At 49.3% G+C, this 16,221-nt stretch overlaps 5 protein-coding genes across 5 annotated transcripts; 3 read left to right on the top strand and 2 right to left on the bottom strand.

Moving 5' to 3' along the window:
• Positions 1–1,421: 1,421 nt before the first annotated feature.
• Positions 1,422–5,013, top strand: EJ05DRAFT_453102 (uncharacterized protein). Its single transcript, XM_033742422.1, has 4 exons — positions 1,422–2,679; positions 2,728–3,128; positions 3,180–3,379; positions 3,429–5,013. Exons 1-4 carry the CDS (start codon positions 1,659–1,661, stop codon positions 4,513–4,515), a joined length of 2,709 nt encoding a protein of 902 aa, XP_033599778.1. The 5' UTR covers positions 1,422–1,658; the 3' UTR covers positions 4,516–5,013.
• Positions 5,014–5,646: 633 nt separating this feature from the next.
• On the top strand, positions 5,647–7,396 carry EJ05DRAFT_476601 (NIPSNAP-domain-containing protein). The gene is made up of 3 exons (XM_033744071.1): positions 5,647–6,119; positions 6,253–6,555; positions 6,621–7,396. The coding sequence occupies exons 1-3, from the start codon at positions 5,912–5,914 to the stop codon at positions 7,103–7,105; spliced, it is 996 nt and encodes a 331-aa protein (XP_033599777.1). The 5' UTR covers positions 5,647–5,911; the 3' UTR covers positions 7,106–7,396.
• Positions 7,397–7,555: 159 nt separating this feature from the next.
• EJ05DRAFT_476599 (Choline/ethanolaminephosphotransferase) lies at positions 7,556–9,374 on the top strand. The gene is made up of 5 exons (XM_033744070.1): positions 7,556–7,944; positions 8,002–8,011; positions 8,148–8,352; positions 8,401–8,496; positions 8,553–9,374. The coding sequence occupies exons 1-5, from the start codon at positions 7,805–7,807 to the stop codon at positions 9,335–9,337; spliced, it is 1,236 nt and encodes a 411-aa protein (XP_033599776.1). The 5' UTR covers positions 7,556–7,804; the 3' UTR covers positions 9,338–9,374.
• Positions 9,375–11,319: 1,945 nt separating this feature from the next.
• EJ05DRAFT_386503 (uncharacterized protein) lies at positions 11,320–12,486 on the bottom strand. Its single transcript, XM_033741280.1, has 3 exons — positions 11,954–12,486; positions 11,490–11,886; positions 11,320–11,374 (listed from the first exon to the last, which is right to left on the bottom strand). The coding sequence occupies exons 1-2, from the start codon at positions 12,168–12,170 to the stop codon at positions 11,540–11,542; spliced, it is 564 nt and encodes a 187-aa protein (XP_033599775.1). The 5' UTR covers positions 12,171–12,486; the 3' UTR covers positions 11,320–11,374; positions 11,490–11,539.
• A 1,439-nt stretch (positions 12,487–13,925) lies between these two features.
• On the bottom strand, positions 13,926–15,938 carry EJ05DRAFT_386429 (uncharacterized protein). The gene is made up of 3 exons (XM_033741279.1): positions 14,766–15,938; positions 14,328–14,647; positions 13,926–14,278 (listed from the first exon to the last, which is right to left on the bottom strand). The coding sequence occupies exons 1-2, from the start codon at positions 15,726–15,728 to the stop codon at positions 14,393–14,395; spliced, it is 1,218 nt and encodes a 405-aa protein (XP_033599774.1). The 5' UTR covers positions 15,729–15,938; the 3' UTR covers positions 13,926–14,278; positions 14,328–14,392.
• Positions 15,939–16,221: the final 283 nt, after the last annotated feature.

Here is a 16,221-nt window from a genome sequence, read left to right as displayed (position 1 = left end):
TAGTAAAGCCTGCTGCATTCGATTCGTGAAGGTTTCGTAGGCCACGGGAAGTGTTTTTCCAGCAGAAAGAACAGAGACTTGTCAGAGTGATGCTTAATGATGTACTATTATTGTATCTTTGTGGTGGCAACGGCAAGGTACGCTCGTCCAGTCGTCTGAGTCCCGGTCTGGGAGAACATCAGTGACTCCCACCCACCAGCGCAGCCGAGCAGCCCGTTTACGTGGAAATTAAGAGTGCATTGCTGCCCCCCCTTTTGACCCAGTAGGAGTCCTTGCGAGTGAATTCCCATAAATCACACATACATCCAGCGGTTTATATGGTAACACTTGGCTAATTATCCGGGCTGATGTATTGCGCTCTGTTTGGGCCAATGAAGCAGGTACAGTACACAACAAGTGTATTGCGGAAATCGGGTACCAAGACTGAATTGGTGAAACGACACCTTGTCAAAACTGATCTGAATAGATAGTTGATTAATGTTGTTGGCTAAAGCTGGACATGGCACGTCCACGATCTACCTAAACGCTTCGCTGGTGCCACATCTCCACCCTCGCTATGAATCGCTCTGAGTGGTGACCTTTTCCGAGTGTTGCAATAACGTCCCCGTCCGGGCGAAGATTGAATGTTGTGATTAGGAAAAGTTTCGTATGGCATTAGAATTCTCCCAGTGCAACAATTTCATTACATTCCCAGCACAGTCGAGAAGGATGGTCCTGCTGCGAAAATACGATAGCAATGGAAGGGGAAAATCAACTCCAATCAGGATATACTGTACTTCCCCATATAAAAAGTACTTAGAGAACGAGAAAGAATGAATGGATCCAGGTTCACTAAATGGGTGACTACGGAACATACTTGAACGACGTTGGAAGAGGAATATGGCTCACTTGGTGTATCACGGCAGTCAAATATTGTAGAACCCTGAAAGTTTAGGTATCATTACCGCTCATTGATGTTGCCTTCAATCGTGCTTGGCTAAAAGTATTGGAGTGTGTTCGCACTGATGCAGAGCACGGCAAAGATTCCTAAGCAGGACGGTGCTAAGACGCGTCCATACCATTGGTACGGCCCGATATTGGGACCTCTGTAAACATAATGGTATGCCTCAGGATGAAAGACACGTGTGATTACGTGTTATAAGTGACGGCTGGTCATGAATATCATATCATTCAGGGGTGCCTTCATTCCATTAACCCATAGCATGCGATGGCGATATATATAGTTATCAATGAAGACAAACCAAGACACTCGAGAGCAAACAGGCCCAATAGTCTTATAAATAGCCAAGAACTAGTTCTTGATGAAGGTGAAGCGAAGTAAGGCATGTCTCAGGCCCATATTCCTCAGGTAGAGCTAGCTACAAACGATGTTATGGATGAAAGCCCCAGGCTTTCTCCGCGCACCACTAACCTCCGTCCGTCCTCCGTCCTCCTCCCATCCACTGTTCGCAAATCAACATCACTTCCACACCTCAACTCCGTGAGTGCTGCACCACCACTCCGAGTTTTGGTGCAGGACTATTTGGCGTGAAAGTATCGTCTCCCGAACGTTTCACACCCCTTCCTGCTTTATTAGCGCGTTTGTCCTTTCTCATTCTCAAGCCTTCTCAAACGTGTTTGTTCGCGACACTTCGGCGTTGCAAGCCTCACATCACAGTATGGAGCTTGAGATGAGCGAAGATCGCCAGCAGAGGGCATCTACTGTCTCCTCTGGCTCATTTAACTTAGGCGATGCCACTGACGACTCCATTCGCGTTAAGCATGGCTCGTCCACTCCACCGACAAGCCTGTCTTCAGGGCCGAGCGATATTGCCGACGCGAACAAAGACGAGCCGCCACTCGACCAACGCCGTAGCTCACGCGCCCGCCATAGTGTAGGATCCTACAATCTACAAGTTCTCGCTGGCACGAACATTCACACTCCGCTTCGGTACCTTCGCATGCAGGCTGAGGCTGCTGAAGCTACTCCTAAGGCCCCAGAAGTACCCCCTCCAGTGCAAGACTACACAAGCACCGACGATAAAGTTCTAGCGAGTTCGCTTGGTGATTACTGGAAACTCGACACGTCACCTCGACCGCGTCCTGCCAGCAGTCAAGTCAATACAGTCAGCACTGACACCTCAGACAAGAATCTAAGGCGAACTTCCTCGCGTTTGGATCTTGTGAAGGAAGCGACCACTAATGCAGTAGCTGCGGCGACGTCAGCAACGTCAAAAACTATCGGATCACGCACGAATGCTGTCCGACCATCCACGAAGCCTCAAACGCGACCGAGTTTGTCGGAGAAGGCTGACGCAGCACCGCGAACTCCGACAAAGCGTGCTCGTGCAGCGACCACAGAGTCCCCTGCGACCGCGACCGCGGCCACAACCCCGGAACCCACTCCAAAACCTGCCACACAAGCAAAAAAGCAGAAATATCGAATTGTCAGCGAGGGTATCTACATAGGGCAACGTGCAGACCCTGAGAAAGACTATTCAGACAAGAATGCCCGCGCAAAGAAGTCAAAGGCTGGAGAGACTCCACAGCCTCCGCGCAAAGGCTCCGATTGGTTTCCTCTTCCCATGTTCCATGGCGCAAAAGTCATTATGCAAGAAAGGGACTTTAAGTTACCACGGGAAATTCTCAATCCACTTCCTCGAGGGGAAAGAGTCGAAGGCTGGAAAATACTTTCTAAGAGTGAGTCTGCACCGCTGTGATTACCGCGCGTACACTAATATGGTCCAGACCGTGCTGTCGATGATGATTCCCGCGAAGCCTACCAGAGATTATGTACAAGGAAGAAGCAAGAAGCCATTTCTATGTGCGAATGTCAAGAGCTATGTGATCCCGATAGCTGCCTCAACGCGGTTATGAACTTCGAATGTGACGACAAGAATTGCAAGCCAGGTAAAGACAACTGTAACAACAGGCCTTTCGCAGGTCTAGAGGCTCGCGTTTCAACCCAAGGACGAAGGGGCAACATGTACGATATCGGCGTAGAAGTGGTCAAAACTCAAGATCGCGGATATGGTGTGCGCGCAATGCGCTCTTTCCGACCTGGTCAAATCATTATGGAATACACCGGAGAAATGATCGATCAGACTGAATGCGACAGGCGCATGCGCAAGGAGTACAAAAATAACGAGGTAAATTTCAAAGTTACTCTCATCAGGAGCTGACACTGACACACACACAAGTGCTACTATCTGATGACGTTTGATGGCGGCTTGATCATTGATGCCACCAAGGGGTCAATGGCACGCTTCGTAAATCATTCCTGCGACCCCAACTGCGAGATGATCATGTGGTTGGTCCGCGGGAAGCCTCGCATGGCTCTCTTCGCCAAAGATGGCCATATCCCCGCCGGTCACGAGCTGACTTATGACTACAATTTTGAGTAAGTTTCAAATCCCTCTTGTAAATCCACCAGACTTACCAGCCGGCAGAGCGTTCAGTGAGGGCTGGAAACAAGACTGCAGATGTGGAGCTGATAACTGCCGTGGAATCCTTGGTCCTCGTCCAAGGGACGGTGCTCGTCTTAAAGACATGGTTACTAAAGTGGCAAAAGTTGCTAAGGGCGTCAAACGGACTGCTCAAGCTGCATTTGAAGGGATGGCGTCGCTAGGTGGCGTTGCTACCAAAAAACAGCGTGGCAACAAGGACACGCATACAGAGACCAAATCGGTGACTTCAAAGATTTCGAAGAAAGCACTCATGGCACCTGCGGTTGCTGCTGATGCCATTAGCCCAAAGAAAGCTTCTCAGTCGGCAAGCCGTGAAGCACGTGCTACAGCACGCCACGCCGAAGAGGTGAAACAACGTGCCCGCCGTCAGGATGCCAGTAGGAACGAGGCCACTCGGCGCGCAGAGATAGTCAAGAAGGCGGCCGAGAAGAAGAAAGCAGCTGCACGAAAACGTTTAACATCTTCGAGGGCCATGAAGCCCACCAAGGAGCCTTCGAAAGCTGTGGAACCGAAAGCTGCTCAATCGAAAACACTTAAGAAAACCAAAGCTGAAAAGACTGCCAGCAAGCCCGCCAAGTCAGCTAGTCAGCCCGTAATCAAATCCGGTGTTGCTTCCAAGGCATATGAAAAGAAGCGTGAGAAATTGACGATGACAACCAATCTCACTGCGGGTACGAGATTGAGTCCTCGTCAGAAGAAGATCAGTAACTTCTTCAAAGCATTGAACATCCTCAGGAATACCGAGTCTGAGGATGAAGAAGAGGATTTTGTCATGTCCGACACTGATGACGATGAGCCGACTCCAGGCTCCGACAAGACTGCGAACGAGCTCGCTGAGCAGCTGCAGAACGAGATCAGAGCTTTACCAGTCCTCAAGACGTCCAAGACTGCAGCTCGTAAGAATACTGCCAACCCTGCTATAAAAAAGCGGACCTACATAAAAAAGGTCAAAATGATCCATTCGAGACTTCCGAAATCTACAAAAGTCATGAAAACTGCGAAGACGGCAAAGACGGGAAAGGTATCGAAGGCCAATGTCCGTCCTTCGAACATCATGCGGCCGCATTGATCAGGGTGTGCCAGGAACTCTACTGCTGCTGGTGATAGCTCTCGCATACAACCCTAGTCTTACAACCAGCATTCAAACCTTTGCCTGCTGAACAAGCGGAGAGTGATGACAGAATCATCTCTGCTTTGGCATGTTCTACTTTATTGGGGCTCATATCGGGCATCTCGGCGTCAGGAATGGGTTGTTCTCTCCAGCCTTGGAGCATACAGGTGGAACGGCGTAGGGGGTACCGTGCATACTTGGAGTCTGGGGATGGAGTGGACCTTGTGTGACGAGTTTTTTTAGGCTTTTCTTGTCAAAGCTGCATCGTCGCTGGGAGCAGGACACGATGCATTGTTTTGATATTCCAGCAGCATAGCGTGGAAGTGGGCACTTGTGCTGAGCTCGTTCTTCCCTCGCTGCTATGTGGACCTGGAATGCATCTATAGCGTCTATATGTATCTTGATAGCAGGCTGAGGCCTCGCTAGTTGGGAAACAATCCATATTGCGTATACTTGATACACTGTCTATGAAATTGCCTTCCCGGCCGGGTACAGCCATCGGGCGATGCAAGCACTCCGTAACACGTCCCTGATCATTCGTTTCGTACAACAGGTTGAACCCAAGATAAATAAGGCCCGGTATAGCTTGATATTCGATAGCAGTCTCTGGTTGTTCTAGTATGCCCGTGTATTGCTATTGCTGACATGCTGGGAAAAGAACTGGTGGGTGGGTTGGAAGCGGCTGAGGCCGTTGTTAGCGAATTGCGGGGTTGCATGATACCCCAGACCACATGGCCGGCCACAAATGAAAAGCGCTCTATTTCGTCTTTGTCATTCTATACCTGAACAGGCCAATAGTTGGATGTATTGCGTTGATGAAAGCCCGCGTCTATCTGTGTATGGCCCTACACGAGCCCTCGCAGTGCTATTTCATGCACTACCACTACCGGAGCGCCCATCAGTACCAGGAACCTTAATAGTACCTTACCTACAGTACCCAGTAAATTAGTGACGCAGATGGATCAGGCTCGCGTCCGTGTGTGTGTGTGTGGATCGAGGCGCAGGTGGGTCTGCGTGAATGGATCAGCTCAGATCGGGTTAGACTGATATACAATACCGGGCATTTACCTCCACCCTCGTTGTCGTTACCGCGACTCGTTCGTCCAAGAGATCAAGACGTAGGCATCGTCTATCTGTTCCTCTCCTCTTCCCAATTACATTTCTCTCGCATTCGACTCGTTCATTACCATTACACACGACCTCTACTTGTTTTCTTGTGGCTCCGTGCCCTTCTCACCCACATTTCGAGCTCTGATCGGCCTCGTTCGTGCTCCGCTGCTTAAGCTCCATCCCCAACCGTTCCCTCTCCGTTCAGCAGCTCTTGACCTGCTTTCACTTCTTACTCTCAGTCAAGATGCTGTCACGTCAACTCGTTTCTCGTCTTCGGACAAGTGCGAAGTCTTCCCTTACACGGCCCCTGTCATCCACTGCACAGCTCTCAGCTCATCGTCCTCCTGCGCTCGCTGAGATCACCCCGGACGGTGCTGCCCAATTCGACGAACGACTGAAGCAGTTCCGTGATGGCTTAATCGAGGCCCAGAAAAGGAAGGAGCAACAAGAAAGTGGGTCGTTCTCTGTGTCTGCGTCTAGGCATGAATCTGTGTATACTTCTACGGACCTGGATGCAGATATTCCAGTCCCCTAACCCCCAAGCTTCTGTAAAGACCGCTGGCTCACATCATTTTGTAAACGTAGAAGAAGCCCGCGAGCGTGAAGAACAAGAAAGCGCTGGCAAGAAGAACGGTCCGCTATCGAAGCTCATCTATGGGACCCCCGAGGGACGAGAGCTTGAGAAAGACATCGAGCGAAGCTTCTCACAAGTCCTCGCCCGCGGCAAATATGTTCATTCGATCGTCTTTCACGAAGTAAAGCCCGAGAAAGTGGAAGAGTACATGGAGCTGGTCGGCAAGTGGTATCCCAAAGTCGCTTCTGCACCCGAGAACAAAGTCAATTTGGTGGGCAGTTGGAGGACAGAAGTTGGAGACTGTGATACATTTGGTAAGTGAAATAATCGTGCTTAAAAATTGGTTTATGGATCTTCGCGAGCTAACGTCAATATGCAGTACATATCTGGGAATACCAGAAATATGCTGGTTATCACGGATCGTTGAACGCCATACATCATCACCCAGAATACCCTGATCTTGAGCGTAAGCTCAAGACCCTCATCCACAGCAAGAAGACGTCGTTGATGCAAGAATTCTCGTTCTGGCCTACAACACCTCCAAGACAGCTTGGCGGGCTCTTCGAGCTGCGATCATACACCCTACACCCAGGCAATCTACTTGAATGGGAGACACACTGGCGTAAGGGACTCAAGGCCCGAAGAGAGGTTATGGAGGGCGTAGGAGCATGGTTCGTGCAGGTTGGAGATCTCAATACGGTTCACCACCTTTGGCAGTTTGCCAACCTGGAAGAGCGTAAGCAGCGCCGAGAGATGAGCTGGAGCGTCGAGGGCTGGGGTGAGACCGTTCACAAGACGGTCCCCTTGATTCAGAACATGAAGAGCAGCATCCTCGTACCGATGCCGTGGAGTCCAGTTGCCTGAGCGTAGGGTGTTAGTTTGTACTTCCACTACTCAAGTCTGGGTTCGAATCAATCAGGCGAGCAAGTCAGGCGGTTGTTGGGTTGGTGCATGCTACGGGGAACAGAGAAATGACATTCGAAAAGAGATTGTATTGTTATTTTTGCTCTTATGATATTGCCTGGGAAGTAAGACAGAATAGGCACAGTGTCTTTCTCAGGAGCTCTTATAGCTTCGACCACACTGCTAAGTCAGGGAAATAGCCAACCTCGTTTGAAGCAATTTATAGTTACTGAAAACACAATTCATTTAGAGACAGCTCTATGCGACCTGACTCGTGTACATCCTTCTGGATACATGTCTCGAGCAGTGTGTTCACATGCTTCTCAGGGATCTGTTGCGCACGGACCCTCACGTCATTGTGGACCTTACGCGTCCCTGAACCGCGGAAAAAGTTGGCCCTGAAAACCTGGGGACGTCATCAGCATTCTTTGACAGCGCAGCGCACAACAACACGGCGAGCTGTTCCATAGCAGCCCATATCCATACCACTCTACACGCAACCGTACCGGCATATCTCCTATATCGACGCTTTTACCGTGCTTTTACCGCGTACCCCAGTGCCAAGAAGAACAGCTAAGAGACAGCAAGACGACGAGACGGATAGCCCTGACGGGCCTAACGAGTCGAGATACTACACGACAGACTATATAGACAAGCAAGATGGTATATGTACGCCAGGATAAACTGCACAGGCTCAAGGAGTACAAGTACTCGGGTGTTGACCACTCGCTGGTGAGCCGCTATGTGCTCAAGCCATTTTACACCAATGTGGTTATTAATATGTTTCCGATGAGTATGGCGTGAGTATTCATTCCTATCTGGTCATTGAGAAGAGCTGTGGCTAACGGTTCGATCAGGCCGAATCTCGTAAGTTGCACTTTTATCAGAGAGTTGAGGGGAACGCGTACTGAGGGGGTGAAACGGGAGGAGAGGAGAAGAGATAAGAGGAAGAGCGGAATATCAAAAGTTGTAGGAAGATACATGGCATACTGATGATATCTAGATCACTCTCTCCGGCTTCGCATTCGTTATAGTTAATTTTTTGACTATGCTGTGGTATAATCCCACACTCGACCAGGACTGTCCGCCGTGGGTATATGCAAGCTGGGCGATTGGACTGTTCTTGTACCAGACATTCGATGCGATTGATGGGACACAGGCAAGAAGGACAGGGCAGAGCGGGCCGCTTGGGGAGATGTTTGATCATGGTTAGTTGGCTAGAGCCAGATGAGAGAATACGTACTGACAGAACCTAGGCGTTGATGCGCTGAACACAACCCTAGAAGTCTTGCTCTTCGCAGCTGCAGTCAACCTCGGACAAGGTTGGAAGACTGTCATGACGCTCTTTGCATGTGAGAACCATCTCCAATCTCGCAGGATACGCTCTGTCTAAGACTAACACTCCTAGCCCTTCTAACTTTCTACGTCCAAACCTGGGACGAATACCACACACATGTACTCACTCTGGGTATAATCTCTGGCCCGGTCGAAGGTATTCTCACACTCTGCTTCGTCTACGCGCTCACCGCCTACCTCGGGGGTGGCTCCTTCTGGCAACAACCCATGTTGTCCACTCTCGGTATCTCATCCTCTTACATCCCTTCCATCTTCGCCAACCTCGCCTGGAACGAGTGGTACATGGTGTACGGCAGTATTGTGTTGGTCTTCAACACCATCACATCCGCGCACAACGTGCTCAAAGCACGGCGTGCAAGGGGTGAGAGGACTCGTGTCGCGCTGCTTGGCCTGCTACCGTTTGCCACAGCGTGGGTACTGATACCGATGTACTTGGCCCTGAACCCTATCATCCTGAACTCGCATCTCGTGCCATTTGTCTTCTACGTCGGACTCATCAACGCGTACAGCGTAGGCCAGATGATCACCGCACACGTCACCAAGTCCCCGTTCCCCATGCAGAATGTACTTATCCTCCCTCTCTTATTCGGCGTCCTCGATAGCTTCGGGCCTGTCCTCCAGTCCTTCACCGCCGAAAAGGGGATCGGAGGCGGCAAATTGGGGTGGCCGAGTGCGCTGGGCGAGGAGTATGAGGTTGCATTTGTGTTCATGTGTGTTGGGCTTGGCTTTGGCGTTTACGGAAGTTGGGTCGTGGATGTGATTGTGACGATTTGCGATTACTTGGATATCTGGTGCTTGACAATCAAGCATCCAAAGGGCGAGAAGAAGACGCAGTGATTGAAGGGATGAGGTGCTCGACGGAAAGAAATTTGGCCGTGAAGGTGGGGAGTAATTAAAGGGGCTTAGGGGGAGGTTTAGGGGAGATTCGTAAGCCTGGTCCCTTACTGATATAGATTGACGTGATGAGAAGAAATGCATGCCATTTTACGTGTCCGTTCGATATCTGGAACTGTTGTTGTACTTCCCTGTCTCTACCACACCTATCCATTCCTCGGTTAAAGCCTTGGACTGGACTAGACTGCGTCCGGTCATGCAGTATCGAGCTGGAGAGACGTAATCGCCAGCCTTATATCGGCCACCGAACGCACACACGCTGCTCAAACTTACACACCCACCTTAACGTCCTTGTAGCAAAACAGGTAATATGCTATGTTTGATATATAGATACGTCTAGTGCTAGAAAAACTATCACTTCTCCTATGTAGTCCGAATCTCCTGATTCTCGGGTGGGATACGTTTATCTCTACCCCTTCACCAAATTGTCAATTCCGCGTAGGGTATGATTCATGCGCCGCTACATTTTTCTCTTTTGCAAAGGCATCCGTGGATTGAGTGTATACATAATGAGGGTTTCTTTATGCGAGAACTTCGCTTTGGTGTCATTGTGCTTCGTTTTTTTCTCTCGTTTGAATGGAAATGGCGTGAGGGAGAGAGAGAGAGAGGGTGGTGGTAGTGTGCTTGTTATAGTTTCGTCTCGGGACTATATTCTTGGTCTTTGTCTCAAGCTCTGGTCTTCAAAAGATTTATCTTTGTGTCTCTAGAGTGTCTGGTATCTGGACTTCCTCATCATGTACAATGCTAAATACATGGACGTATTGTCTCTGGACTGCCAACTAGCATATCTACTACGTGCGTGAGTATGCTAGTCTACAGACAGAGAAGGTAATGGGTTGCTAGATAGAGACATACAACCGTGTCGCCATTTCTCAACCCTCCTCTTACGGTCTTCATATGGTCTTATGATATGCCCAATTGTTTTACCACAAGCTCTACTCGGGACTGGTACATGTTCATGGTCTTGCTGACCTTGCCTACGCCGCTGCACCCCTCGTTTTGCCTGATCTGCTTTGCGAAAGTAGGTATGTTGTTGAATTTGCCTTAAATACAGATAGATATGTCTACTAGCTCTCGTCTGGGTATGTGCGAGGACGCGATGAGGGCGTAAGCATCTATGAGAGTGGGTGGTCATAATGAAGATTTGCTAGAGGAGTAGTCAGTCGTTTGATCCAGTAGACGGATCAGGAGCTGAGGAAGTGGGACGTCGGAGACGTACGGTATGGGATATAGCACGATGGATCTTGGTGTATGAGGCCTGAGTGGTCCTAGATATCTGTGCGTAGGGTGTTTTGTTTAGTTCAGGAGAGCGATGATGCACGTTGGTACAAGCCAAGATATTCATGAGTCGTACGGGACCCGTGTGCTGAAAGAGATGTCAAGCAATGCAGGGTGACTATGCTTTTGTGTTTGTGTGTACAGTATTTGACCGGTTAGGAGCACGGCGCTAGCTGAGTGATGATGACTTGACATTTTCTGGATAGTTTTCGTTACGGGTGCAACTGAAGGCCAAACGAACCTGTTCGACGGACAATACCAGTGATTCGTACCAAGGTATTGAATCATAGGCAAATGCCAGGTGTGGGCGAAACGACACACATTGTGAGTATGTACAAAGCGAGATAGTTTGACAGTGTGGAGCAAGTACAACGATGGAGAAGCCGAATATCACAAAGAAATCATCACGCTTGTCAGGTCAAAGAAGTAGGTAGGAGAGGAGAGTATCATCGTTCTATATATACAAGCGGAAACCTTCGTTACAAGATCCAACTATTCAATACAAAAGACCCGAACTTGGCTTCACCATTGCTGGCTACTAGTCCCCAACACTACGAAGAAGTGCCGAGCCATGCTGAGGGCTGGAGTCCGACATAGTCCCTTTTTAAGGCTTGATTGAATTAAAGGCGAGGTGCCGGGCACCAATGCTCCAGCAGGACGAGGAAGAGAGAACATGAGGCAGCAGATGGACCCGCAAGGGGCCTATGTATGACAAGTCAGCACTGTGTTTTCATCGAGTAACATGATGGAAGAGTTGAATGTGAATGGTATGGAATGAGGAGAGACATATGAAGGGTATCAGGGGGAAAAGACTTACCCGTCAGAGATCGAGAGAGAGAGAGAGAGAGGGGTCAGGTCTCCTTGACATCATAGCGTCGATAGGGCCCTGCTTGGCTCAGGACTACCCCCATCATGTGTGAAGCAAAAGCTGTCGGAGTTGTCATTAGAGACCCAACCCGTAGAAACTGGACATGACACCCCAGCCACACAACCACGACCAGCATCATAGGAACTATATTCGGTAGGATGCATAGAGGTGGCGTTTAGGTAGTGGTCATATAGTAAGGTTGTCAGAGGTCCAGTCGATTGGTTGATGAAAGTTGAGGGTCTATGTTGAGTATGTGGCAGATTCGCCGGAGTTTCGAAATGATTAAGTAGTGGAATGGTCTTTATGTGATATTCAGCCACCATAGGTCGACTGACGGTAAGATCGACTACCCAGCGAGATATTAGCATGAGATCAAGACAGCAGAAGATGTCTGTGAAGGTGCCGTGACTTACTCGCAAGGTCAGGAACAGGATCAGGCTCGCGAACCGGACTCAGCCGGGGGAAAGTCGTCTTAAGCTCATTCAGAACCCGAATAGACTGGCAACACGAGACCATACTGATGTTGAGGCAAACGCGAGAAATTGAGGAGCTGTAAAGCTTGCTGTAGAAGTGAAGAGGCGAGAGGTGAGAAGGAAGCTCTGTGTATTGACGCAGCTGCATAGGCCCCATGCCTAGAGAGACAGTGATAGCTCGCAAGTCGCAAAAGAGTTGAGATGTAAAGATAGAAGGGAGAGGTAATGGTGTTTATCGAGAGAGGAAATTGTCGAGTCGTCGGAGCTAGAGTTGAGCTTGCTATGAGAAATTCCTTGAGCTTTGTGCTGAAGAGAAAGGGAAAGAGAGGATCAGGGAGGGTATTCGCGAAATATATAGTCATGGGGACGGGGCTCAGCACGCACAGTCCACTAGGGCTTGTTTGGGTGACAACAAGTAAGTTGCAGGGGCAGAGATTGCCGCAATGTGGCAGTTAACAGGACAAGGAACACCGAGATCGAAGCTTTTATTCATGAGGTATAGGGGCTAGCAGCAGAGAGGTTCTCCGAGAACAGTTCGAGAATTGGCTTCGTGCACAGTAGACGATATGGTTGAGTGGACTTTTCCTCTGCACAGTCGTGTTATCGATTGCGGTTGGGTGGACTGGAATGGAGAAGAAGACCTCGCCGTCAGTCTCTGAAAAGTGTTCATTTCTGAACTTGTAGCTGAAGGGGCTGTCCTCATAGCCTCGAGATCCTCAAAATCATGACTGAGTTGTTAGATACAGTCTACTCCTGTTATGTTCACCCTGAGATCTGCTCTTGGGAAGATTATGCTTCGTGCTCTATCAAATGTGAGAGTTCTGTTGCATCTGCCGTGCTCGCCGTAACAACTGTGGAAGTACTTTCTCTACGCCAAATTGACTGAAAGTGGGATTTGAGCTTGAGAATCATAACAGCCGGGTCTATAGGCTCTTCTCGTACGCTGATATCAAAGCCATAGCAAGACGTGCGCCTGTAGTGAACAAAAATGCGAGCCGGGCAAGAAGACTGGACCGAGAATCGAACCTTGAATGAAAGTGCAAAAAAAATCTTTTGTCTCTCTTTGATTAAGCGTGTCATCCTTGTGCAGGGGCCATGCTAATCTTCTCTGTAGTGTTACATATTGACCAAGTGCCCGAAGGCGAAGTAGCTTCAATTTGGGTAACCTATATTTTGTGCATTGCCGAGACAGTATAGCCCCTGATCAGACCAGAGAGCCTACAGCGAGACGATAGGAGAGGCTAGAATTTGAGCAGAAGTCCCGGAGCATGACCAACACAGGCCTGCAAATGTATTGCAGGTTGGCTTAGGTCGCGTGAATATTGTGGTGTTGTTCGATCGTGGTGGTGCCTGACGTAAACCTGACTTGAGGTTTTCCACTTCTCGTAGCTTGTGACCACCTCCCGAAAACAGCCAAAACCACGGCTGCAGACAGTTTCTTGTTTCTTTCCATCTCACCAAGGTTTGAAAGTCCCAAGCTCTTCATTGTCATCATCAAGCAAGACCCTGTTCTACTTCAAAGCCATCACCACTTCAATTCTGCAACAATGGCGCGAGCAGGATACGACGTGTCCGGGATCGCACTCCCAGCGCCTCCTCCGCCTCCAATACCACCGAAAGAAGATGCAGCGTTCGAAGACAGAGAGATCTAGGCTCCAAGAGCGATCCAAATCAAGGTAAGCAGAAGCGCAATACCCAGATTGCCTGACTTCGAAGCCCTTCACGAAGTGTTCCGCCTTAACATTGCGACAGTGTACATAACTGCAACACTGGTATACAGTATAACCACAAACCTTTTACAGCAGTTCTAAACAGTGGACAGAGACAGGTACACCATAAGATGAGCTCCTTAACCGGTACGCGACGAGTTAAGACCATAGTACCGCGCTGTTGAGTTAGAGCAACACCAAGCTCTGCGTGGACCTCCAGATCTCAGGACGGTGGAGTGTTATGACAAAAGCCAGAGTGCATATTCAACAAAAGAAGACGTGAGATTCTGGAAGCATAACGAACGACAGGAAAGCATAAAGTAAAAAAGACAATATGGACTTAGCTGGATTCTGCATCATTGCAGACTACGAAACCCTTCGCTTTCCGGATAAGTTTGTTGCCTAAGGTCCAGTACACGAAAAACACACAGGTAGATTGCGGAGACCTGTGGTATGTGATATTTTGCATTGCACGTCTGTTTTCTGCATTGTGTTGTAGACTTTTTTGAGCTTTGATTGACTGTACATGCATCTTGGTATTCTTCTCTGAAATCTCCTAAATCGAGTCAACGCGATGCTAACAATCAGTTTTGCTTCAAACTTACTCCTCTTTCATTTGCACTGCTTTTGCCTTGTAGCATACTTGTTTACTGCAAAACTCTCTCACGGTTCATGCTGACGCATATATCTGTGACCCAGGCCCTGGCATGGAATCCTTGGACTCGTCGCTAGAGTCTGGTTTCTGAATGCCTCCTTTCCAGGATTCTCCGACCTTCTTCCAAGAGGCAGTTCCGATATAGGTCGTCCGCAAGATGTTTGCCGCCATGCTTTTCAATTTCGGGCACGATATCGAGAGCATTGTCATGTCGGCTTCTGACGGGAAGGTCTTCGAGATGGTTTCCGGACGTCGTTTCGGATTGGACATCTGGATTGATATGAATGTTAGCTTTTTTATAAGTCTCCGTGTGAGACACCCGGAGTCATGGCCAGAACAACTATTTCGAAAATCACGTTGGACTTTGAGGGCTTCATCGAGGACATACCAGCATTGCGAACTCCAAGCTCGGGTTGCCCACTATCTCGACCTGTTCAAGCTCAGGACAGAGTGCAAGCGCCTCTAGAAGCTTTTGCTTCCACCCCTCAGTCGGCTCGCAATGAAGAGTCGCGCTAAGCATCACGAGGGCTTTGTGATACTTCAGGATCTGGATCAGCTGGTCTACATCGATGGTATAGAGCGTGATATTCAACATCCGCAAGTCTTTCGGCTTCTCCTCTTTCGTGAGCTCCTCAACGAGATCGGGAGAGAGAGTCTTGTTGAACGCCATAACTCCATCTTTTCCAATCTCCGATTTATCTCCTTTTACAGAGAGATTGCTCGGATCCTGCTCATCCTGGGTCTCTTCCGACGGTGCGAGGTTCAACGCGCACGTTATGAGACCAGGAGTTATGAGCAACGGCAGTTCACCTGCAGGAACGCGCGTCAAAAAGTTCTCGTCTTCGTGTCGGAACGTATAATTGATTTCAAGAAACATTAAGCCGGTCTCTCTCTTCCTTAACCCTTCGCCGATTCTCTGGAAGAAGTGCGGTTTCGCAAAGACGTCAAGCAGATGCAAGCTTCGCAACTCTTTCCATTCCTGGAAAGCTTGTATGGCATCTGCCTCGCTGTCCTTTGTGATGCCACCGAGCATCTGGCTATAGACAACAAGCTCTTTCACATTTGGTAAGGCTTTAGCCAGCGTCGTTAAGAAGCCTGGTGGGTAGCCGAGGCTGAAAAGTTCCAGGGTGAGGCTTGTGATACACTTCGGAAGAGATGGTGTCTCGACGACATGTGTCTTCAGAAGCTCGGTGTATTCGTCGGTTTTGATGTCGCATGTTAAAATCAAAGCCCGCAAGCCCTGCGCCTCAGGAGGAAAGGAAGGGATTTCGAAGGTCTGGAGAGGTATCTGCGCCTCTTGCGCAAGCGCTGGATCAACCGTGGAGGTCCGATCATCTGTCAGAGTTGCCATCTTGGTATGAACGACTTATACACCGTTGGCGTTACGTTGATTGGAGTTGAAGAGATTGGTCAAGACCTCGAATGGAGACAGACATCCGTGGAGGGAGCGGACATTGGTAGTTATGAAGCCATTGAAAGATCACGCCAGCTCTCTTCCTGCTACTGCTCATCACATCTTCGCTTGATGATATGTTCATGGACGACCGGCATCCGCTGCCTATGACCCCTGCTCTTCACACGACGTGCGGGGAACCTGGACGCATACATGGAGTCTGGGGCTTCGGTCGCTGATTGAAAGTGCGGGTTGAAGGACAATGTGAGAAGGTGTATGGACTGATGGACGAGCCCACAGGACAATGATATCAGATCTGCATTGCTGGACGTCAATGGTTGTATCTGCCTTAATCAACTAGGGAGTTGGTGGTGTGGGATGGATCTTGGCAGAGCTTCAAGGAGCTTGAGCCTCAGGCACACAATGACTCGTTCGAATTATCAGAAGTCAA

The sequence above is a fragment of the Pseudovirgaria hyperparasitica genome, assembly GCF_010093815.1.
Source record: "Pseudovirgaria hyperparasitica strain CBS 121739 unplaced genomic scaffold EJ05scaffold_9, whole genome shotgun sequence".
Lineage (NCBI taxonomy): Eukaryota > Fungi > Ascomycota > Dothideomycetes > Acrospermales > Acrospermaceae > Pseudovirgaria > Pseudovirgaria hyperparasitica.
Note: the sequence above shows the minus strand (reverse complement) of the source record. Positions and strands in the feature narration are given on the sequence as shown.